Raw genomic sequence first — 25,566 nt, 5'->3', positions numbered from 1 at the left:
GTCGGATGCACCCACGGCCGATGGTGTAACCGAGATAGTCGGTCTCGGTCCACCCAATGCGGCACTTCTTCGCGTTGGCGGTCAGGCCGGCCGCCCGGAGGGTGGCTAGGACGGTGTCGACCCGCTCCAGGTGTTGGCCCCAGGTGGCGCTGTGGATGATCACATCATCCAAATAGGCCGCCGCGAACGCCTGGTGGGGTCGCAATATCCGGTCCATCAACCTCTGGAACGTGGCGGGGGCTCCGTGCACTCCGAAGGGCATCACTCTGTACTGGAAGAGTCCGTCGGGGGTGATAAAGGCGGTTTTCTGCTTGGCTCTTTCCGTGAGGGGGACCTGCCAGTACCCTTTCGTCAGGTCGAGGGTGCTGATGAACCGGGCGGGCCCCAGCCGGTCGATCAGCTCATCGACGCGTGCCATGGGATACGCGTCGAATACGGAGATCTCGTTTAGCTTCCGGAAGTCGTTGCAGAAACGAAGGGTGCCGTCGGGCTTGGGGACTATTACGATCGGGCTCGACCAGGCACTGTGGGACTCCTCGATGACCCCCAGCTCGAGCATCTTCTTAACTTCTTCCCTTATGGCCTCTCGTCGTGCCTCCGGGATCCGGTACGGCCGTAGTCTCACTACCTGGCCGTTAGGGGTGTCGATGTCGTGTTTTAACACGGAAGTGTGTCCCGGGAGCTCGGAGAACACGTCGCGGTTCCGATCGAGGAGTTCCCGCAAGTCCTGCGTCTGCTGGGGCGTCAGACCCTCGCCAAGGGCTACGGCCGGGGCCTGCGGGGAGACAAAGGTCAATAAAGCGGGTAGGGGTACTTCCTCCGGCGTATGCCACCGTTTCAGTATATTCACGTGATATATCTGGTGTCCCCTTCTTCTGCCTGGCTGGCTCACCCGGTAGTTTACGGCTCCTTTCCTCTCCACGACTTCATATGGGCCCTTCCACCGGGCCAGGAACTTGCATTCGCTGGTGGGGACCAACACCAGCACCTTATCGCCAGGGGCGAACTCACGGATTTTGGCACCCTTATTGTAGGTGCGCGCCTGGGCGGTCTGGGCTGCGGCCATGTGCTCTCTTACGATGGGCCATATGCGTTTGGCGCGCTCCTGGAGTGCGTCTACGTGTTCGATGACACTGCGGAGGGGGGACGGCTGGCTCTCCCAGGCTTCTTTAGCCAGGTCGAGGAGGCCACGCGGTTTCCTCCCGTACAGGAGCTCAAAGGGCGAGAACCCGGTTGACGCCTGGGGTACTTCGCGAATCGCGAAGAGCACAAACAGGATGAGGCGGTCCCAATCCTTGGCGTCCTCTTCCGTGACGCGTTTTAGCATTTTCTTTAAGGTCTGGTTAAACCGCTCGACCAACCCATCCGTCTCGGGGTGGTAGGCGGAGGTCCGTATACGCTTGACCTTTAACCATTTGTACAAGGCCGATAGGACGCGGGACATAAAACACGTGCCCTGGTCCGTCAGGATCTCGTCCGCGATGCCGACGTGGCTGAATAACATCAGCAGCTCGTGGGCAATAGCCCGGGCGTTGGCGGTACGGAGGGGGATGGCCTCCGGATAGCGCGTCGCATAGTCCATGATGACTAAAATGTAGCGGTGTCCCCGGGCGGACTTAGGGAGGGGTCCGACAATATCCATGGCGATACGGGAAAACGGCACATCAATAATTGGCATCGGGATTAGCGGGCTGTGGGGAACTCCGCGGGGGGCGGTTAGCTGACACTCGGCACAGGAGCGGCAAAACTCCTCAATGGCCTTCTTAACGCCTGGCCAGTAGAAGCGGGCGGTGACCCGGTCGTAAGTCTTTTGTACGGCCAGGTGGGCCCCTAACTGGTGGGAGTGGGCGAGATACATTACTCGGGACACATACGTTTTTGGGACGAGTAATTGTTCGACGACCTCCCCCGCGGGGTCTTTGCAAGCGCGGTACAGTAAGTCGTGTTGGACGAAGAAGTGTGGGAAAGGTTTCTCACTCACCCCCGGGTTCAGCTTCCCGTCGACGGCCACGACGTTCCGCCTGGCGCCAGCCAGGTTGGGGTCGGCCCACTGAGCGGTGGCGAACGACCCTTGCCGCCGGGGGGGCGGCGTGTCTATTCTGGGGAACTCTAGGAAGGGGTCTTCACCGAGGGCCGGCGTGTCGTCGGCGTCGGAGGCCTCCGCTTCTTCCGGCCAGGGTTCTGGCTGGGGACTTCCTCTGCCGCTGCTGGTGGACGAGGTCCCGTCTTCGCGGAGGGCGGGGCAGGCGACGAGGGGTACGCTACTTCGGCGGCGTCGGCGGCGCCGCGTCCTGGGGGGGCCTCGTCGTCCCGGGTTCCAGTACTTCTCGAACAGCGGACAGTCCGTTCCGATCAAGAGGGGGACTGGGAGTTCGGGGACCACTCCGGCGGCGACCAACGCGGAGCCACGGGGGGTCTGTACGGTCACGTGGGCGACGGGGGTACCGTCGGACATCTCCGTGGACACACGTGACCGGGATGGTGGGTCCATTGGTGGCGGAGGCGAGGTCACCCCGGACCAGCGTCACCACGCTGCCTGAGTCCAGCAAGGCATGGGTGTCGGTCCCATCAACCCGGGCGGGGAGGGTGGTCTGTCGTCGGCTCTCACTTCCGGTGTGGAGGCAGGGGCGGGGCCCTCTCATGCTGTCTGCGGAGGGCATGGAGACATCGGGGCCAGGGGGCCGCTCTGGGCAGGCCCAGGACAGGTGGTCCTCCCGATTACAGACGTAGCACCTGCGGATCCGCGGGCTGCGGTCGGGGGGGCCGGAGGCCCGGGGCCGGACCGGGGCCGGCGGGGTCGGCGGGGCTGGTCGGCGTCGGTCTCGGCGGTCGTCTGTCTTGGGGACGGCGTCGCTCTTGGTCTGGCGGAGCATATCCGAGCAGACGTGGTGGTTCTCCAGGAGGGCGATCAGGGCGTCCACGGATGTGGGGCTGACTCGGGCAACATATTTCTTGGCGTCGGATGGCAGGGCACGGACACACCGGTCTATGACTAATCTCTCAATCCACGGGGTCTCTCCGCCCGTGGTCAGCCAGCTCTGCGTCAGGCGGTAGAGGTCGGCGACCTGAGCGCGAGGGGGCTGGGCCTGCTGATAGGCCCACATGTGGTACCGCTGGGCCCGGGCGGGCAGGCTGTAGCCGAGGGTGGACAAGATGGCGGCCTTCAGCGTCTCGTAGTCTCGAGCGTCTCTGGCGGGAAGGTCCCGACATGCGCGTTGAGCCTCTCCCGAGAGGTAGGGCGCCAGTATGCCGGCCCAGTCGGCGGCGGGCCACTGCTCGCGGTCGGCGGTGCGTTCGAATAGTTCGAGGTACGCCTCGATGTCATCCTCGGCTGTCTGCTTGGAGAGGACGGCGTTGGGGGTCCTAGGGACATCGCCGTGTCGGTCTAGCCTGCGGACAACTTCACGCACAGCGTTCTGTAGTTCAGTCTGACTTCGGAGGAGGGCGGCCAATTCGAGGCTGGCCATGGTTAGGCGGTGGTTGAGATCAGATGAATACCCACATTCTCCACCATATGTGGGAGGTCGGGTGGGAAATATAACTCAGAGTGCAGTATCAGGGGTTAGACACACGAGGGCGCCCCTTGCTTTATTTCTCCAAAAGGCTCAAACAAAGTCAGTGGCACAAACAGAACTCAAACAGTTATTATTCTTTGCATGAGGTCCCGGTTCCGAGGCGGGAGTCGTCACTGCAGAGGATGAGAGGGGATGTTAGCATACGGTCAGAGCACAAGGTAAGTACAAAGTTGGGGCCTGAGACTCCCGGTCTAGGCAGTCTACCAACTAGACATTTGTATAACTCTTTCTCTTCTTCTTTTCCAGGTTCCAGAGGAGGCCAGGAGGCTCCCCCGGAGGTAGGTAAGGGGGGTGCGTATCTTTCTCTATCCACTAGGCACAGAAGAGTACTTTAGAGTAGAAGTACTCGGATACGGGGTGGTGAGTAATTAGAGTAAAAGTACTTGGTATGGTACCGGGCGAGTATGGTACGGAGGGCCCCTTAGGCTCGGCCAACAGGAAGATACACAAGCATTTATATTCTTATTTCTCTCTATCTACTGGGTGGCCGTGTCGGTACGACAACGGCAGTCAGGGGGTTAACACAAAGTGAGCGCTCTAGTTTCTAACGGTCTTCTTTCACCGGAGTATGGCGGCGCAAGCCAACTTAAAGTCTCTTCAAAGGGTGAAATAAACATAACACGGGCCTGTCTTCTTTCACAGGGTGGACGTGACACTTTATCTAGAGCCTGCTAGCTTCCATTAGTCTCTACGGGGTTATCTTCATTCAACAATCTTCAGTGTACAACACCACGGTGACACTCTTCATTCACAGTCTTCATTTAGCATCGACAGGGTGACTTCCTTCATTCACAATCTTCGTTATTATCCTTAGCTGCTCATTTGCCACTATGAGTGCCTCTTCTTAATAACACGGGTGATAGATAGTGAACGGTTTGTCTTACTGCGACCTTATGGAGCTGTGGAGCTGCCGTTTCCATACGGGGGTCCCGTCTTCCGCACTCGTCCCCGATACGAGCCAGGTGGGTCTCCAGTATGCATGCGGCTCTCCGTGTATACTTGTCTATGGGGGGCACACGCTCCTGCGTGTGCTTCCAGCCCCACTCCTACAAGCCTGGTGATGTGGGAATATAAGAGAGCAATTGAGTGGTGATACAAGCGATCAAACAATAAACATAGTCCATACGTGAGAGGAGTGTGGACTTACCATCCAACGCCGAGTGGACGGCATATGCTGCGCGAGCGTCTGTGTGTAGCAGGGATCTGATACTGCTAGGCGTGCGGTTCGTTTATAAAGGGTGCGGCTGACAGGTTGCGGCTGCCGTTAATTGCTAACAAGGGCGGCGGGCGGCATTAGGCGCAGCTGATTCAAGATTGCTCTGGGGTAGAACACTGCGTCTATGACACGGCCGTGGGCGTGCCGTGTCGCCGCTTGTCTGGTTCTCAGGGGAACGCGCCCCTCCCACTGTGGCGAGACCTGACAGACTCCACAATATGTATATGAGCTGTTATTGTGGCATGCTGTGTGTGTGTGTGTGTGTGTGTGTGTGTGTGTGTGTGTGTGTGTGTGTGTGTGTGTGTGTGTGTGCGCGTGCATGTGTGCACATACCCCTGTGTGAGTCATTCACTGAAGTAAAACATGTTTGAGTTCACTAGTCTTGGGGTTGGGAGGAACTACACTACAGTATATGTTCGCTTATGTTGTATTGACGTCAGCACACGCGTGTGTGTGTGTGGGTGTGTGTGTGTGTGTGTGTGTGTGTGAGTGTGTGTGTGTGTGTGTGTGTGTGTGTGTGTGTGTGTGTGTGTGTGTGTGTTCTCACGTCAATGGGGTGATGATGCTGTGTTGTTGTTTTCAGTTCGTTTTGCATCTTGAGCAGCCATTTATTAAGAGACACAAATCTAAATGGAGTGTCTGAGTTTATTGTTTGCACGTCGGTGCTTTTATTTATTTTATTTTATTTGTCTGTATTGGAGAGGAAACCAAACATAGGACATTTATCTCCATCTTTAACAAGCCTCTTCTCAGTGTATTCAAATGCCTCCAGAGACTAATGCTCACAGACACACGCTACAGAACTACAGCTACAACTACCATTTTGCAACCCATTTTTTCACCCAGTGTCAATTATCTAATGTAATCCTGGGCGCTACACTTCCTCTGACAACCTGGGGAGGGCAGCGGACTGACCTCATGCTTCATTCTATGCATGAGGAGTCCAAGCTGGTTCTTTTTACCTGACAGGGGGGAGTTTCCCCGGCCGGACGTAACGCGTGGAAGGAACACGGTATTACGACCAGTTCCTTTCCCCTCCATCAGGCGCACCCAGCTGGTCGCATGGGGAGGTAGTTTAGAGACCAGGATTACTGCATGTGTGTGTGAGGGTGCCTACCCTGGGGGACACGTGGAGAACATGTGAGGGTACCTACCCTGGGGGACACGGGGAGAACATGTGAGGGTACCTACCCTGGTGGACACGGGGAGAACATGTGAGGGTACCTACCCTGGGGGACACGGGGAGAACATGTGAGGGTACCTACCCTGGGGGACACGGGGAGAACATGTGAGGGTACCTACCCTATGGGGGACACGGGGAGAACATGTGAGGGTACCTACCCTGGGGGACACGGGGAGAACATGTGAGGGTACCTACCCTGGGGGACACGGGGAGAACATGTGAGGGTACCTACCCTGGGGGACACGGGGAGAACATGTGAGGGTACCTACCCTGGGGGACACGTGGAGAACATGTGAGGGTACCTACCCTGGGGGACACGGGGAGAACATGTGAGGGTACCTACCCTGGGGGACACGGGGAGAACATGGGAACAGGGGGGGGGGGGGACCCGGTCCCTACTTTAGAACCACTGACTTACTGTCATCAATGTTAGCATGCAGAGAGTTTGGTGGTAAAGATGAAATATGAGCCGACTGTTTTCAGTAGGAAACCTGAGATGAAATAACTTTTATAAGTTACACGACCCACACACACACACACACACACACACACACACACACACACACACTTCCGCTTTTGTACTGTAAACGACGTGTTAATGACCAATAGCATCACAAGTTCTCTAGGTACCAAGAAAGGTCAGAGTTGAATCATTTGGACTTGTTCAAAGACAAGTGATTACATTCAAAGAGAAGTGGTTACATTTACTGTTTACAGTGTATGACCCTTTAACAGCACTTGACTGTGTGAACTGGAATGACTTGTAACGCCTGTGTTTATTTCACGGAGACATCATAGTCCGTCTACTTATATTTGCATACAGATATACTGTCCGTCAGTATGAATGGAAGTGAGTGAGTCACACACAAACAATCAAAGGAGGAAGTATATGTTTGGGGTCATGAGAGCACTGGTGTTTCATCACAGTTTAGAGAGAGAGAGAGAGAGAGAGAGAGAGAGAGAGAGAGAGAGAGAGAGAGAGAGAGAGACTTTACCACTGCACCACCCGAGGGCCTAGACTTCACTTGTTAAACACAACATTATGTTCTTCACTCTCTATCAAACACACCCTATCTCTCACTGTTTACAAGTCTACAATGAGCTGAGGTTTAATGTTTATATGTTCTGCAGCACGGCTGATAACTGACAACTGTCACACGTACTGCCCATATAGGTTAATAGATTTTGTGTAAAAATAATTGATATGCATTTTCCAATTATGTCCAAAGTAAGATAGACGGAGTAACAATAATTACATCACTTGAGTGGATGAATATTTCTCTCAATTGAACACAAAAGGTCATAATGGTTTCAATATACAGAGCTGGATTAGAGATTATTTGTATTGTGTTATCTGTGTAGTCCAAATTAAATTAATGATAGCATATTATTATAGTAATAGCCCATTGAGACAAAGAATCATCTCTCATTTATATTAGTTTTAACTTGTATTCATATACACATGTCCTCTAGGCCGGTTAAAACATGGTAGGCTACAGTAATGGACTGGTCTATCAACTGTACATTATAATGTTGTAATCACTGTAGCTATACTAGGGCATGTATAGCTACTGTAGGCCTATATGTGGTATGTGGAGAAAACATGGTAGGTTACAGTATTGGACTGGTCTATACAAGACCATGATGGTAAGAGTACATATTAGGCAAACTGTATATTTTTATGTTGTAATCACTGTGTATGTAGCCTATACTCTTGTTGTAAATACAGCACCCTTAGAGAGAGACAGTTGTTTTTATATACTGCATGTTTTTGTAATAAAATACGGTGGATTGAGGCTGATATAAGAATGCTGAACATCTGTAGATATTAACAATGCATTTAATAAAGTTGCAAATCAATCAGTATCCTCTCTGCGCCATATTATTATATCTAAATGCCAAGGGCTCCCCCTGCTGGACTGCACGTGTCAAGTCCTAGCTGGTCATTCAATATTCGGTTCCATTTGTGTCCCCATATAACCTAATGCAGCATCTCTTGTGTAAAATAAGCAAAAACACTAATTCCAAAAAGCTTATCTTATATAGAAAACAATGATTTGTATCTCAGGGTGAAATACATATGAGATAGTCCCTTTGATTTTAGTAGAGGTATGCTAACATGCCAAGTCTCCCATCATGTTTATACAGTTACAAATATAACTAATCAAATTCAAACTAAATAAAAAATGTTGACACTTGCAAAAGTGCAAAGTGGGCCTCCAAAAACAAACCATAAGCGACAATCAATTATTTTGATTAACTGTTTAATTACATTTAGACATTAAGGAGTAATTACACCTGAGAACCACTGAAATCACCAGCTGCAGCCCACCACATTAATCACATTTGAACTGGAGACCCCCCCAAAATAAAGTGTTTAGTTAAAAAAAATGTAAATAGAGATACCCTGTATACACACTACATACTATGTTGCTTTGTTTACTGTTGACTGATAAAACAGTTTCACAATAAGCAGTGGTGGAAATTAACAGTACATATACTAAAGTACTGCATGCAAGTACAATTTTGAGGTATTTGTACTTCAACTTGAGTATTTTCAATTTCCAACACTATTACTTATGCTCCACTACATATCAGATCTAAATTATGTACTTTTACTACACCATTATTTGAAAACTTTTTACTACTAGTTACTTTGTAGATTTACATTATTATTACAAACCATACAACCCATTTAGGCCCGACGTCGAAATAAAAAAAGATTTGTGCCGCATTTTTACGATTCTTCAAAAATAGCAGACCTACAAGCTCGTAGCGCGCCACTCTGTGGCCCGCTATGAGCTTGTAGATCTGCTATTTTTCAAAAGCTAAAGCATAACATAATGCTTAGTTAAAACACCAAAAGGGGTTCCTGTCCAGAATGGGTTATAACCACTTCAGCCCTATACTGTATATACATTTGAAAATAGCCGATCTACAAGCTCACAATGAGGCATAAAAGGCTCCACAGCCTGACAGAGGGCTCTGTAGCAACATGAGCAAGATAACAGACGTACTGAATAACCATTGATCTGCAAAGAGCAGAACACAATCAATCGGTTGATTGATCATGACTCATCTAGAAGTGAACAACTACAATCACAATGAAGAAAACAAAGTGTTCAACTGAATATCGTCATCAGTATCCTTAACATGTCTACCATGTCTTATACAGCTCTGCTGTATCTCCATAGTACCCAAGCCCTATCCCTGGATAGAGAGGCTGTGTGAACGTGGTTTGAACTGTGTGGAGGAGGGTCATTGTGTCAGAAACACTGTAGAAGGACAGGGTGCCTGCCTTGTGATCCAGATACACCCCCACTCTGGAGGAGACAGGCCCTGACACTGTAGTGACAACACTGTTGTGTCTGAACCAGTAGCCGTAACCAGAGCACCATAAACACCAGGATTTATCATTGTTTCCAAAGAAGGTTCCTCTGCCGGTGTCTTTATAACAGACTGCTATACGAGCCTCATAACCACTCCTCTCTACTTCCCAGTAACGACGTTCAGACAGACCCTCTGTACACAACACCTGAAAATAGCCCCCTACAAATCTCTCTGCATTATCAGGGTAAGGTTGTTGTTGTGGTGTTCTAGTCACCTTCCTCTTCTCCTCTGACAGGGAGAGCCATTTGTTTATTGTGTTCATGTCCAGAGACAGAGGACAGGAATCTGTGAGAACACACGACAAAAGAAAATCAAAAACCTCATGAACCTCATTGTTTTTATAGTTAATAATTATCTCAGATCAAAGTCATTAGAACGAGCTTCAAATAACATGTCAGGTTGAAACGTCAACGTTTAGAAACAACGTTCAACATGGACTCACATTGTAAGAAGTCCTTTCTGGTCTGAGGCTCCGCTGGATGTAAAACATCAACTGCACACACTGGAGACACAAGAAAACAGTAAACGTCGTCATACTGAAGGATGGATTCAACTGAAGTTCCAAAAAGGTTAAAGCTATTATAGCTCGATAGTAATCATTGCTTTAGTAAACAGAAAATACATTTTCAGGGGTTACAACTTTCAACCAATCACGAGAGAGAACTCCTTAAGATCATTAAATAAATACAATAACAATAACAATAACAATAACAATAACAATAACATTAACATTCACAGGTTGACGTGGATTCACACACTGTCACACACACACACACACACACACACACACACACACACACAGTTATCATTAGCACCGCGACACATTGTGATTGCCCGTCATCGGAGCTACAGTTGTAGTTTTGTATCTTTGCATCTGGAAGTCGAACCCCGCTCAACTTCAATGTGTCAGCTTTGCATCTTTGCATTCAGCCTTCATCATAATAACAAAAGGCTCTTTCAGGCTTTTTGTATTTATTTCTCAACGTAATTATCATAAAATAGAATATCTGCTGAAACCGGTTAAAAAAAAAATAGCAGACCTACAAGCTCGTAGCGCCGAGCGCGCGACTCTGTGGCCCGCTATGAGCTTGTAAATAGCCGATCTACAAGCTCACAATGAGGCATAAAAGGCTTCACAGCCTGACAGAGGGCTCTGTAGTAACATGAACAAGATAACAGACATACTGAATAACCATTGATCTGCAAAGAAATGCAATGAGCAGAACGGTCCGATAGTGAATTGCCCATCCCTATATAGAACGCAGCGTTTGCGACATTCTGCGTCTCACCTTGACCAGGTACAGCAGGCCCTCGTTGGCCTTGGTGTCGCTGTCGATCCGGAAGTGTCCGTCGGCGTTGCCCTCGCTGATGGAGAACTTGGCCTTCCAGTTCTTGGTGTTCTCCTGGTCCCGGTCGTCCACGGGGATCCGGAGCACCAGCGCCCCCGCCGTGTTCTCCTCCACTGTGGCCTCGTACTGGAGGGGACAATACAGTATAGTGTTGTGTGTGTTACTGTGTACACTTTAAACCAAGCACTTGCAAGCATTTTCGGTGTGGAGTTTGCACATGTTCTCCCAGTGGCCCCTAGGGTAGGTGCCCTCACATGTTCTCCCAGTGGCCCCTAGGGTAGGTGCCCTCACATGTTCTCCCCGTGTCCCCTATAGGGTAGGTACCCTCACATGTTCTCTAGGGTAGGTACCCTCACATGTTCTCTAGGGTAGGTACCCTCACATGTTCTCTAGGGTAGGTGCCCTCACATGTTCTCCCCGTGCCCTCTATAGGGTAGGTACCCTCACATGTTCTCTAGGGTAGGTACCCTCACATGTTCTCCCCGTGTCCCCTATAGGGTAGGTACCCTCACATGTTCTCTAGGGTAGGTACCCTCACATGTTCTCCCCGTGTCCCCTAGGGTAGATACCCTCACATGTTCTCCCCGTGTCCCCTATAGGGTAGGTACCCTCACATGTTCTCTAGGGTAGGTACCCTCACATGTTCTCTAGGGTAGGTACCCTCACATGTTCTCCCCGTGTCCCCTATTAGGTACCCTCACATGTTCTCCCTGTGTCCCCTAGGGTAGGTAGGTACCCTCAGATGTTCTCCCTCTGTCCCCTATAAGGTAGTTACCCTCACATGTTCTCCCCGTGTCCCCTAGGGTAGGTACCCTCACATGTTCTCCCCGTGCCCCCTATAGGGTAGGTAGTACCCTCACATGTTCTCCCCGTGTCCCCTAGGGTAGGTACCCTCACATGTTCTCCCTGTGTCCCCTAAGGTAGGTAGGTACACTCACATGTTCTCCCCGTGTCCCCTAGGGTAGTTAGGTACCCTCACATGTTCTCCCCGTGTCCCCTAGGGTAGGTAGGAACCCTCACATGTTCTCCCCGTGTCCCCTAGGGTAGGTAGGAACCCTCACATGTTCTCCCTGTGTCCCCTAGGGTAGGTAGGAACCCTCACATGTTCTCCCCGTGTCCCCTAGGGTAGGTAGGAACCCTCACATGTTCTCCCTGTGTCCCCTAGGGTAGGTAGGAACCCTCACATGTTCTCCCCGTGTCCCCTAGGGTAGGTAGGTACCCTCACATGTTCTCCCCGTGTCCCCTAGGGTAGGTAGGAACCCTCACATGTTCTCCCCGTGTCCCCTAGGGTAGGTAGGAACTCTCACATGTTCTCCCCGTGTCCCCTAGGGTAGGTAGGAACCCTCACATGTTCTCCCCGTGTCCCCTAGGGTAGGCACCCTCACATGTTCTCCCTGTGAATCATGGTCTCTATACTGCCTCTCCCTGGTTGGAATAAGGTGTATCTTCCTCGCGCTACGTCCAACCGCGGGCAAACTCTCCCCTGTCAGGTGAAAAAGAAAAGCGGCTTGGGACTCCTCATGCATTGAAGGAAGCATGAGGTCAGTCAGTCCGTTGCTCTCCCCAGATTGGCAGACGGAGTGTATAGTGCCCAGGATTACATTAGATAATTGACACTGAGAACCTTTCAAAAACAGCAGATCTACAAGCTCACAACGTCGTGAGCTATTTCCGAATAGCAACTATATGGTTCAAGCGTTTAAGCTGATTGTGATGCTATAGGGACCCCCTGGAACCCCCTCAAGGACCCCCGGGGGTCCCCGGACCCCCTGGAACCCCCTCAAGGACCCCCGGGGGTCCCGGACCCCCTGGAACCCCCTCAAGGACCCCCGGGGGTCCCCGGACCCCCTGGAACCCCCTCAAGGACCCCCGGCCTCAAGGACCCCCGGGGGTCCCCGGACCCCCTGGAACCCCCTCAAGGACCCCCGGGGGTCCCCGGACCCCCTGGAACCCCCTCAAGGACCAACCGGATTCAACCTCCTGCCCGACAGACACTCTTCCTGCTCTGACAGGAAGTGCCCTTCAGAGTTCACTTCCTCCTCTGCTCGCCAGGTCAACTCACGCCAGCTGTGATTCTGATGTGGTTCTCAAAGTGACCCCCAGGGGTCCTTGAGGGAGTACCAGGGGGTCCCCAGCTAAATGATACCCTCATTTAGACCCTCATGGGTCTGTAACTGTGTGTACAAATGGAACCAAATGGACCCTAACGGGTCCATAGCACATGTAAAATTACTAAAGGGCTACAAACCAAAGAGGGAAAAAAGACAGTGCAGTAAAAAAGAAAACGTATATTTTAGACTATTTAAAAATGATGCATTATTTTAGTTGGACCTTAAAAGATGTGGATGGACATTGGACACACATTTTAGTGGGTAGAGATTCTTTCTGCGTTCCTTCTCAGTTCAAAATGCTCACAACTTTTGCCAAGTTGGAGAGTTGCAAACTAAACCCAGCTGGAAATCGTATTATTAATGGTGAACCATAGTTTTTACCTAGTGGGTCTTCAGTGTTTTACAGGCCAAGCGAGGACCCCTTTAGCTGAGAGAGAGACTTATTGTATAACATTGAGATCTGTGCTGCAAGCTTGTAGATCTGCCCCCCAGAATAAGGATCCTCCTCGGGTTCAAGTGGTGCGTGTGTGTGTGCGTGGTGGTAAAGTGTGGTATATTAAGTGTCCTCCTAGGGTTCAAGTGGTGCGTGTGTGTGTGCGTGGTGGTAAAGTGTGGTATATTAAGTGTCCTCCTAGGGTTCAAGTGGTGCGTGTGTGCGTGCGTGGTGGTAAAGTGTGGTATATTAAGTGTCCTCCTAGGGTTCAAGTGGTGCGTGCGTGCGTGCGTGCGTGCGTGCGTGCGTGGTGGTAAAGTGTGGTATATTAAGTGTCTCTGAACACTTGGAACAATAGGAGGAATTTGTACAGGGCCGGGTCTGGAATGCATGTCATAAAACAACAACAAGCGCCTATAGTGAGAAACCGCTCATGCTGTGTGCGGTTTCAACATTCTGACATGGCTATTAGATAGTTTAATCTTCTTCTCCTGTAATCTCTGCTGTTTACTATACCGTACACTGACTGACTGCACGCAGACCGTTTTCTCAGCACTGATAGTAAAGGAACTAGAAACAACATTTCAAGACATTTTCCTGGGTGCCTTAAGCTCGCCAAGTCTGTGCAGCACGGACCACCATTTGATGACATTTAGCCTCTCGGACCCTGTATATATATATATTTTTTTTTTTTTCCCTCTGTGTTAAGCATGTGCAGCAGCTATATCTGGTTGGACCATATAATGTATAACCTAATTCTGATCAGTGTTTGGGTCTATTGTATTACGCCTCTTGTGCAGATCCAAATAAAATAATTCAAACGTGCGTGTGTGTGTGTGTGTGTCCATTTGTCCGCTCAGGGGGGCGGCCTGGTTCCGGCGAACCGCCCCATGTCTGAAACGGTTGAGAAATGACAGAGTTACATGTTTCCCCGATTTTCTCCATTGACTTTCAATGTGTGTGTGTGCACAGTGTGCGTGCATGTGCGTTCGTGTGCACGCGTGTGTGAGAGGTGGTCAACTCTTAACAAAGTATCATTTTCACCTGGGCTAGTCTATGCAAATGCAAACACTATTGAAAGAACACATTGACTGCTAGAGTATTTATCCAGGCCCAGCCCTGTGGTGCTAGGGACTTTACATTGAAAAAAAAAAAGATGTCGGGGCCCACAGCAAAATGTTCTCTTATAGCCAGAATCACACGCATACATCAAAAGAAAGCCTAACTTGTCCACTTCAATTTAAAAAAATCAATTTAGATTCTACCATCTTCCATTCTGGAGATATTCACCTTTTTGTAACACCTGCTTTTGCCTGAACTCTGCTCGCTTGAACAGACAGCAGAGTTATGGAAGGTTGAAGTTGACAGACATTGACAGACAGATATAAAAATTAACACAAATAATATCCTATACATACTATACACCGAATGAAAGCCCTGAATGTCTACTTTTAGGAGGAAAACAGTACACATTGATCCCATGTACAGTTTGTCAGTAATTGTTATTGAATGCAGCTTGCGCCCACCAGAGAGAACTTTAGAGAAGGCATGGACCTGAACAACTATTATTCGCAAAATAAGGCCTATAGCGACATGTACATACTATATACCGTATGAAACAGAAGACTCTGCTTTCATAAGAAAAATACTAATACTGTCATAATAATAAAAATCACACCCCTGTGAAGTGAGCGGTGCCACTGTTGCACTGCTCACGTCCGCAGAAGTGGAGCTTATTTTCCATCCACCAGCTGTCTAAAAACCCGGTTTTGAAGCATGTGTGCAGCCGAAAACGTGCGCGGCTCTTTGGATAGTGTGGCAGCACCTTATAGGTGCCGCGCACGTTTTCGGCTGCGCACAGCTTCAAAACCGGGTCAAAACCGCGTCAAATTGAGTGCCCTCCAACCCCACAAGGCCATTGGCCATGACAATATTCCCTCCAAATTTCTCAGAGACTCAGCCTTCTCTATAGATCCAATCATCACGCACATAGTAAACCTCTCCATCAAACAGGGACAGGTCCCCCAAGATTTCAAACTGGCCAAAGTAACCCCCTTGCACAAGAAAGGGAGTAAATTAGACCCTCTCGAAAGTGATGGAAAAATTATCTATGAACAGGTTGAAAAGTATCTTGCCACAAATAAATTAATGTACGAGTTCCAATCTGGCTTCAGAACATCCCACATCAAATGAGGTGGATGCTGGAAAATACTGCGGCATGGTCAAGCTGGACCTCCAAAAGGCTTTTGACACTGAACCACTCCATACTGGTTAACAAGCTCAAAGCTATTGGTTTTGATAGCACATCAGTGAGCTGGATGCAATCCTACCTGGAGGAGAGAGAACAGATGGTGGAGGTGAATGGAACACTGTCCGCCCTCCCAGTGAGCAGTGGCGTTCCACAAGGAAGCATACTAGGTCCTTTACTGTTCCATTATATGTAAACGACATGACATCAGCTTGTGACTATACAACTTTGAATTACTTCCTTAATGTAAACGAAGTCCACACCCACAACACCAGAGGGAGTGCAACAAACCATGTACAACCCAGATTCAGCACAAACAAGGGACTAAATTATTTTCGCTCCTATGCCACCAAAATGTGGAACGCCCTACCAACAGTCATTAAGACATGTGAATCCCTTGACTCCTTCAAAACCGCTCTCAAAGGGCACCTAAGGACGGCTGCAATTCGAAACTGGCCCCCGTAAAATCTGAAATATTTCTTTCATTTCATTATGTCTTTAAGGCTGAGCTGATATTTTACTATACACATTGTATACTGATATCCAAACAGTTCCACTGTGTAGAAGCTGTGTGTCAACATGGACTCACGTTTTAAAAAGGCCTCTCTGTCGGTGCTCCCTGGAGCACAAGGAGGTGGAGCAGGAGGTCTCAGGAGGTCACAGGCAGCAGAGATTCCCTCCTCGTGTCTTGAAAAAACACCACGTGTCACTTCAACGCATTCTGAAATGAAAAAAACACAATTAAAAAAAATATATATATTGGGAGCTTTTTGCCTTTATTGATAGGTTTTACAGTAGTTTGACAGGAAAGGGGGACAGAGATGGGGGAAGACACGTAGCAAAGGTCGACGTGCTCGGGACTCGAACCCGCGACACGCTCATTACCAGCCTAGGGTGCCTGGACCGCTCGGCCGGCCCAGGCCAAGTCCTCACGTATTCAAGAGTCCAGCGAGGCAACTCATGAGTCATGACTCTCTGTGATAAACGGCAGATGATATTAGAAACTATGACATAGCCTGTCGACCAATCATAAGAGGGGCCGGGGGCTAATTGAAGTTTAAAGCTAAGCCACGGTCACGCCCTTTTACGAAAACTCACTTTTGATAACTTTTCATCGTTAAGGACATTTGTGTACGCTGAGCGAGTTTTATTTACAACTGAACATCATGCTAGGAGGAATTTGTGTGACCCGTGAAAATGGCATAAAATGATAGCCTGGTGAAACCACTCCCCCTGCTGGACAACATTTGCATTCTGACAGAAGGGAGTCTGGTGTCTCCAGACCAATTCTGTCCGGAGCGATATGCGTCTCAGCGGCTGTATGCGGCCGCTAGAGGAGCGATATGCGTCTCAGCGGCTGTATGCGGCCGCTAGAGGAGCGATATGCGTCTCAGCGGCTGTATGCGGCCGCTGGAGGCGGGATCAACGCAATACGTATGACATATTGAAGCTGTGCCACAGCGCAAATTTAAACATAACCTAACAGGACTACAACTCAAAATGATTATGGAGATATCAGATTTTTGTCCCGCTGCTTCCGGGTTCATCGTTTCTGCTTGAGAGAGACCAGATGGAGGTAGGAGGAGGGAACCGGTGAACCCAATACTGCCTCCATCTGGCAGAGTCAGGTTAACAAAATTACAATATATTCAAAATGTCTGACTTCCTGTCTGGTTTCGGTCATGACGTTACTATACTTTTTCGTACGTGTAGACATAATACAGGTGTGTACCAGGTGTGTACCAGGTGTGTACCAGGTGTGTACCAATCTTCATACATTGTGGGGCTTCAAGCACAGACATTTGTAGGGGGGGGGGGGCACTATTGAGCCATCATGCCACGCCCCTTTTGTGAGACGATTGAAATACGTAATTTTTCACCTCTTGTGATGTGTGTGCAAAAAGCTGTGCAACTTCAAAAACAAAAACACTTTTCAGTAGTGCAAAGAATAATCTTTTGTGATTTCAATAGAGCTTCTCACTGGTGTAGTGACAAAGGTAGATTTACCTCCAAACGAAGGTCTCTTGTTGGGTTCAGAGTCCCAGCATCTCTGCATGAGCTCCACCAGCTCTTCTAGTCCAGCTGCTTTCTGGACATCGATTTTACGAAGATCTGGTCTCGCTCCCTTGCTAATGTGGTACTCCAACAAGGTCCGACCCGACTCTACATAAAATACAGGAACATTTACATTGTTTTTGTGTGGGGGTGGGTGTGTGTGTGTGTGTGTGCGTGCGTGCGTGCGTGTGTGTGTGTACGTGCGTGTGTGCGTGCGTGCGGATAGTTTACCTGGATAGGGTCTCTCTCCAGCGAGAATGGTATAGAGAAGTATGCCGTAGCTAATAAAAAGACGGGAAAAATCCAAGCATTAGAAAGAGGTTTTCACACTAAAAAAACGTGTGTCACTTCATTGTATTTATGTTTTTATCACCTGTAAACATCGTAGGAGCGAACACGGTGGTATGTCGGTTCAAAAGCCTCAGGGGGGGTGTAGGAGGCAGTGCCTCCTTTGTTTGTACGGTAGGTCGACCTGACACTGTTGGTCACCGTAGACAGGCCAAAATCTGCTATCTGTTGACAGAAAGAGGAGGCATTTATGATTTTGTTTAAGCAGGACTGCATGCAGTGACGAGAACTGTTCATTTCAAGAGCAAATTTGGATTTAGTTTTAGCCAGTCCTTTGAATACAGTTTCATTTAGTTTTTGTCACATTTTAGTCACGTGAAATGTTTGTTTTAGTCTAGTTTTAGTCAACTAAATCTAAAGTTGACCTAGCCGACTAAAATGTATTTAAGCGGGCCTTGATGGCGTCGTATGGAACACATTGTGAGCTCCACTAGTCCCTCCCTGACATTTAGTTCTACTGGATGTATAATTGTTGTATATTGTGTACCTTGGCATTGAAGTCGGCATCCAGCAGGATATTGGCTGGTTTCAGATCCATGTGCACAAGGTTCTTCTTACAGTGGAGGAAGTCCATGGCTAGCGCCACCTGGTGGGCTAGACGGAACGCCAGGGGCCAGGGTGGAGGTTTAGACTGGGTCTGTAGAAAGGTTAAGAATAGTTTTGGATTTAGTGTTAGCTTTAGTTCTTTATTAGTATCCCCCCCCCCCCCCCCCCCCCCCAGCAGCAGGATTCATAACGGTCAGAGTAAGTAGGCCTGTCGTGTACTATAGGGCAGTGGTTCCCAAACTTTTCTGGCCATGCACCCCCTGTTACCTCCTGACCTACCTGACGCATCCCCACATGGAAATAAAAATTGCATAAGCTATATAGAGACATATATTTCCTATATGCACATAATATGAACCTGAATATGGCAGCATAGGCTATACATATAGGCCTATTTTCCACAATATGTTAATATATTTTAAATAAAACCATAGCACCACCATTAGCCTTTTCATGTCACGCACACCCTAGAAGGTTCTTGCGCACCACAAGGGGTGCACGCACCACAGTTTGGGATCCACCAATGTGTACTAAAAACACACATATATAGAGCACAGTTAATAATTTCAAACAATTTGTAAACACACAACACACTTTCAGTTAGTTAACGTCTTTGTTCTTTTATTCTAGTTTTGATTTAGTTCAGTTGACGAAGATGCATTTTCAGTTTTAGTTGTGGTTATATAGTTAATTTCAGTTGAATTATAAAGACCTTGGTGAGCAGAAAGGACTCCAGGCAGCCTCCCTCCATCAGCTCCATCACTATACCCTGCATATCTTTGTTGCCCATCATGGGGGGCTGGCCGTGGTACATCCCATAGACCCTGGGAACAAACTGGTCTGCATCTTCCATGTGACTTGCCTCGCGACACAGGGCAGTATACAACGTACCAGAGCTGCAGTACGGGGTCAGTTTAGGAGGGAAAAGACAGCAGTTAGAACCCAAAATGTTATAATAATATATAATGTTATAATTATGTAAAACTGACTGAAGTATAAAAAAATAAAATAAAATAATAGGGTGAATGAAGATAATTATCAATAGATACATTATTTAGCTTTTTTGATCGTTGTCAATTTGTCATCATACCTGTCATCTGACATAAGCAGCTTAATGGCCACTTTAATGCCCAGGAGCTTGTGTGTGGCCTTAAGGACCAACCCAAAGCTTCCTGCGGCCATGAATTCCCAGTTCTCCAAACTGTCGTCGCCAATAATTGGCCCTCTGCCACTCTCTGCCATCTCTCACCGAAATCTAGAGGGAGACAAAGTACAGGAAAATATGTATGTGTCTGGGGGTCCCATTTTGAAGGTCCGTTTTACAATGGGGTAATACATAAATTGGCCTCGCTCTGCGCACAATCGTATTATGAAAACATTATCGGCCCGTGTTGAACGCACACACATATGGCATACCACGCAGTGTTGCCAACTCTCCAGTAACGGAAGTAGCTAGTGGCTCCTCGAAAAGTCGCCAAAAGTCGCCAGGGGTGGGATATGCGCGCGCGTAGCGCGCGCCGCCCCTAGCGACTTTTTTGCGTCCCTAGCGACTTTTAGGCGCCCCTTAGTGCACTTAGTTTGTATCATCTCTTCATTTGTGACAGGTGCCAGCTGAAAGTGCCTCAACTCGCCAGAATTAAATGGTCTAAATGGTCAAAATAAAACCGTTTTTTTTTTTATGTGATTTTCTTTTTTTTTCATATTAAGACAGTTTGAATGTTGAAGAAGGTTTTTATTCCAACAGATTGTTCATTTGGGCAAATTAAACGTATACATTTATATGTCAAAGTAGGCTTGTTTTTTAACAATGTTTTGGGGCCGGAGAAGCGCAGTTCTGAGATTTGCATGTTGTTTTCGATTGGTCCTGAGATCTCTTTGTTCTGAGGTTTCACGCTCTGGTTACCGCCCATTAGCGTGCTTGTGTGTTTATAAACACAGAATTATTCTACATGGCTATAGTATGGAGGAGCTTTTGGGTTATACTTTACAGGAAAATAAACAAAACCACGTAGCTACACGCTCAAATACGCTTCCCAGCCTGGAGAATAGACTTCCACCATCACACAACAACAGGCTAAAAGCTAGCTAGCCTAGTTAGCTAGCTGTCTGTGTGTCGTGTGTTAACAGAGGGACATTGTCTTAACTGCTGAGATGTTGTCATAAGCATCTAAACACATGTTTTCACTCCTAAAATGTATAAAACTAATAATACATGTGAAACGTTGCCCGTTAGTGCTATATTGCTTCATCCATGGAAGAGTGTTGCTGCTTATTCTTGTTCTTTTCCTCCAGCCGCAAAGAGCCAAAATAACTCGTCTTTTCTTTAAATCATAACTCTCTCATTTTTTGCTCATTTAAAAAAATTCAAAATACTATATAAACTACGAAATTCGGGCTTTCATTTTGTATATAGATCGTTTGTGTAGGCCGTCTCTACGAAACGGTATCAAGTGAAAAGGAAATGTCGTTTTGTGTAAAAGATCGTCAAATATATGGCCGTTAGTACTGTTAATTCAACATCCGGTGAGGGGAGGATACGGATTGTGTATGGAAATCAGCGCATACAGTGGGTGGGCTTTAGACCGGATGTAAGCCACATCCACTAAATGTACACTAAATAGACCTGCATAAAATGGTGTAGCCTACTGCAGCTATTTACAACCAGGTAGTGTATAAGTGAAATTGAACACTTAAATTAGTATTTAATACTTGAATACTTATACTTAGTATTTAATACTTATTACTTTCAAAAGGGTTTATTGGGGCACCTTACAAATTGCATTGTTTGTTTAAACATGTCAGTGTTTTTATATTGCACTGTTGACAGCTAAAACGTTCTAAGGTGGTCATTGTGGGTGGAGTTAAGTACCTATTGTCCCTCCCATTGTCACACCCACTTCTATCCAGCTCTAAGGTGTTAAAAATGTTGTGAATATTGAAAGGGACTTTTCTCAGCTTTGGGTGAAAGGCCCCAATCATTTTAAAATGGTTATATCTCCTTCAATTATTGTCCAATTTCATTGAATGATACATCATATGAAAGCTTACATTCTGTACTTTAATAATCTGTAATAATATGTAATCTGTAAAAATCGAGTTGAGGCACTTTTTGCTGGCACCTGTCACATTTGATAACACATCGTTTAAACTCATTGTAATATTAAAAAAAAACATACCTCAATTTAACTAATGTTTAGAACGCTATTTTGTTCCGATCCATACAGGAATTAGAAGGTTAATACTTTATGCATCCGAGTGTGTATTTTATTTTTTACTAGCAGACTAAACTGAGCTGCCAGTGCTTCCTCCTTTCTTGCTCTGTCGAGCTCGAGGGGCGCGTTCGGAAATACCGCACCGGAGCGCACTCGCCTAGGCAGAGCAAGAAAGGAGGAAGCACTGGTAGACAGTCTGTGCAGTGTGCACATAACCGAGCCGAGGAAGCCACTGAGCCTGCTGTGACCTGTGAGCCAGACCAGACGCGCCGACCACTTTTAGTTTTGCCAATTTCGCGGATTTGAGGCTGAGAAAAAAAAAAAAAAGATTTTTATCTCTGGCGCATATCTGGCGCCTGTCAACACGATTTGTCCCCAATTCACCAGGGGAAAAAAGCTAGATTTCTCGCCAGAAGCTTTTCACTAATTCAGTCGCTAGGGGGGTCTGGAAAGAAGCTAAATATGACGACAAATCCGCTAAGTTGGCAACACTGATAACACGTTCCTGAATATTTTAGCATTGTGGGAGTGTCCATATGTTAATTATTTTCGCCTTGCGCAATTTGCTATTAAGCCCCTTGACCTAAAAACACTCAGCGCATAACGATTAGACGGGTCTGACCACCTCATAAATGCAAAAAGCACTGTTTGATTTTACACTTGAGCGGCTCTGGGAGGTTGCTGGAGTGTTGCCATGTCTGTTTATTATAAGCGGCTTCTTTTTTTGTAAAGTTGCTTGTAAATATTGGTAGTCTTATAGCCTACTAGTTGTGGTTGCTTTTCTTGTTTCTAAAGTGGTTATGTGGGCTTTTCTCCTAATGTTGTTTAAACCAGTGATCCTCACACAGCACATTCCCATGTCAAGGATCCCCAGATGAATGCATTTGCCCCTAAGGACGGCTAATCCAAACATTTAATAGAACATTTCCAAGATTACTTTTGAAAATAGCAGATCTACCAGCTCACAATGCATCACATTCATTCATTAAAACTATGAACTCTGACTGCAGGGGGATATATAATGATCATTATAACAGAACTTTATATTTGTGGACAATCAAAATATGTTTTATTTTATTTAATGTGGTGTCATTAAAATTAATCTGGATATGGCAGACTCACTATCTAGAAAATAAAAACATGGCACTTCATTTAAAATAGGTTACAGACCCCTGTTATATGCGCTTATTTTGGGATTATTTTTATAGACCTATTTACTTGTTTCTATGAGACATTGCAACAGCTCTTTTGTTGCGTCTTTTTTTTGTAAAATGTTGAGATTAGAAACGGCCATAATTCTTTCATTTCTCAACCTTTAAAAAAAATAAACAAGTCTTCTTCAATAAAATGCTACGAGCGAAGACCATCACAGGCCACAGCATTATGCACCAGCATTCAACTCATTACTCATTTCAAATATAATATAATTATAATTTAAATTAAAATATAATTTTACTGGTGTTTTTCAAAAGAAACAAATTATTTTGAGGCATAAAGGTGACAGCATGCAGTGCAATAGGAATAATTAACCCAAATGTGACAAAGTCATGTCATGTCTTCTATGGTGCCAGCATGAAGAAATGTAATACCACGATCCCCAAAGTGCGCATTCCGTATGTGACATCAGCTGACTGGTAAAGAGAATAGTACATGTTGATTGGGTACGTCTCAAACACTCCTTAAACACTCCCATGACTAATTCAAGGCCGTTTTGCGCAATCCATGGGTGTCGAAAGCACTTATTAACATGCCCAAAATTGCAATATGACATTCTACACGCCCCCAGCTCTAAAAACTGTAATATGATATGTAATATTATTGGAACTGGATAATGGAGTGTCCAAACTATATCATTCTATCATTCAAATACAGTATATAGTACTTTATAGCAGACTGAGTTCCTTTTGACACATTTAAAGTTATGAGAGCCATGAATATTCATGCATATAGCATAACCTCCATATTGTCTACACGTGCTCCAGCCCTGCAGCTGGCCAGATGCAGCCAGCGCAAATTATGGAATGTAATAATAATAATAATATTAAGAGGGATCATATCTGGCCAGGTGGTGGATATCGCCTCGGTGGTTAAACTCCCTGTCGGTGAATTATCTCCTGACAAAGACCACCTATAGCCAGATATTATCCCTTACTTATTGCATTGCATTGTGTTTCAAATTTAACTTATTAAGATTATTAGTATAATAATAATAAACTATATTTTCCTATTGTTAAGTTTCTTACCTGTGTGATGGTGCTCGATCCCCTCTCTCTGTCTCTCTGTCTCTCTGTCTCTCTGTCTCTCCCTAGAAATAGGCGTGGGTGGAGAGACAGAGACAGAGACAGAGAGAGGGAGAGAGAGAGAGAGAGAGAGAGGGAGGGGTGTAACTGGTCCGACTGGTCACTCTAGCCTGGCGTGGCAAAACTAATCACTGTATCTGTGTTAGACAGTCTGAGTGTACTTGACCATTCTGTCCCCCTTTTGCCGGTTCAAGTTCGGTCGGTCACTCTTTCTGTCTGTTATAGTACGATGAAGCTGAGTTCCAAGTATATTTATATAGTGGATTCAGATCCCAGGACCCTACAGCGACTCGCCTGTATATCCTGGGTATCTATTGAACTGCTGATGAAGAGAGAGCACCGCCCTATACCCCCAGCGTCTCGCCTAAAGGATAGTGCGGCCTCTGTTATTAAGGCCCAGGCCTCAGGCCCCTCAGCGCTTCGCCTGAGGAGTCTGGCCGTTGAACACAGAGGTCATAGCGTCTCGCCTGTGACAAGAGTTGGGTTGAAATGCAAACTTTAGTAGATTTCTTCTATTTGTCCTGACTGTGCATGGCAATTGAGGCAACTGACACATCGCTCACCCAATACTGCATACTTATACCCTGGAAACATAATTCAATATTAGTTACAACAGTATACTCACCAAAAATAGACGGATACAAGACCAGGGTGTTGATTTTCCAAAAATGTGAAGATTTATTATACAGTTGTAGTTGCACACAAAAATGATATAATCCAAAAAATAAAGTAAAATATAAAGTCGTTTAGCAAAACTGGAGATATTCAGCAAATTACTACTAAGTTTCTAAAACTGGGCTATCTACTTTCTTTGAAAAGCTTAGAGCATCCTCTGTGATCTGGTACCTCTCCTATCCCCTCCGGACTGAAGACTGGAACCCCGAACCCTCTGCCCTGAGGGGTTTTATACTGTATGTTCCTGAGGGGGAGGTAACCTTTGTTTGTTTTCCTGCTTTTTTTTACCATGCTTTGATATTTTTGGAAGATGGCTGGCGCCAAATAACTCACTATGGCTTAGTGAGGGAAAAACAGACACACATTCTTATGCCAACTCCTATTTATTTATGGGCCTTTACTTATCAACTAAAGAGATCTAAGGACCCTTTACCATGTCCCTTACAAACACACCTCCTACAAACATTACATTTTAGCATTAAAACTAAATCAAAACACAATACTGTCTCTAAGAATCCAGGGAGGCTAAAATAACATCATCCCTACTTTATATTAAAACTTGTATTTTTACTTAACTTGTTTAGGTTTACACCTCATGTTGTCATATGATCACATGAGCAACCTGGAATCAAACTTCTACTTAGTTAATAGGGAGGCGAAAACAATCATCCCTTTTTCAATTCAATTTGTAAACTATTAAAAACAAAACAGTTTAATAATCATTATATCAGTTTCAGAGGTGAAAACAAAAACAACACACAATAAAATGAACTCATAGTGTCTGCCTTCAACATCCAACATGGGGTGAAACTAGTGGGGGGGGGGGAAGGGGTGGCTGCTAATCTCCAAACCAAGGGAGGTCACTAGGTCAGCCAGACAGTTCACTGATATCCTGATAAGGAGGACAACATGCAAGTCAGCTGCT

The 25,566-nt window shown here is 46.8% G+C and overlaps 1 protein-coding gene and 1 long non-coding RNA gene across 2 annotated transcripts; both read right to left on the bottom strand.

The window, feature by feature from the left end:
• Positions 1-8,785: 8,785 nt before the first annotated feature.
• On the bottom strand, positions 8,786-10,784 carry LOC308330606. Its single transcript, XR_013965504.1, has 3 exons — positions 10,654-10,784; positions 9,807-9,866; positions 8,786-9,649 (listed from the first exon to the last, which is right to left on the bottom strand). It is a non-coding gene; the product is annotated as an uncharacterized lncRNA (long non-coding RNA).
• A 3,329-nt stretch (positions 10,785-14,113) lies between these two features.
• Positions 14,114-19,696, bottom strand: LOC308330991 (receptor-interacting serine/threonine-protein kinase 3-like; the record flags this gene model as incomplete). The annotated part of the gene is made up of 8 exons (XM_080786060.1): positions 14,114-14,151; positions 16,095-16,226; positions 17,513-17,668; positions 17,792-17,841; positions 17,934-18,073; positions 18,396-18,545; positions 19,167-19,350; positions 19,545-19,696. 8 exons carry the CDS (start codon positions 19,694-19,696, stop codon positions 14,114-14,116), a joined length of 1,002 nt encoding a protein of 333 aa, XP_080642186.1.
• Between the last annotated feature and the right edge of the window lie 5,870 nt (positions 19,697-25,566).

The sequence above is a fragment of the Protomyctophum bolini genome (assembly GCF_963924005.1).
Source record: "Protomyctophum bolini genome assembly, chromosome: 16".
NCBI lineage: Eukaryota > Metazoa > Chordata > Actinopteri > Myctophiformes > Myctophidae > Protomyctophum > Protomyctophum bolini.
This window is presented reverse-complemented; position numbering and strand designations above follow the sequence as displayed.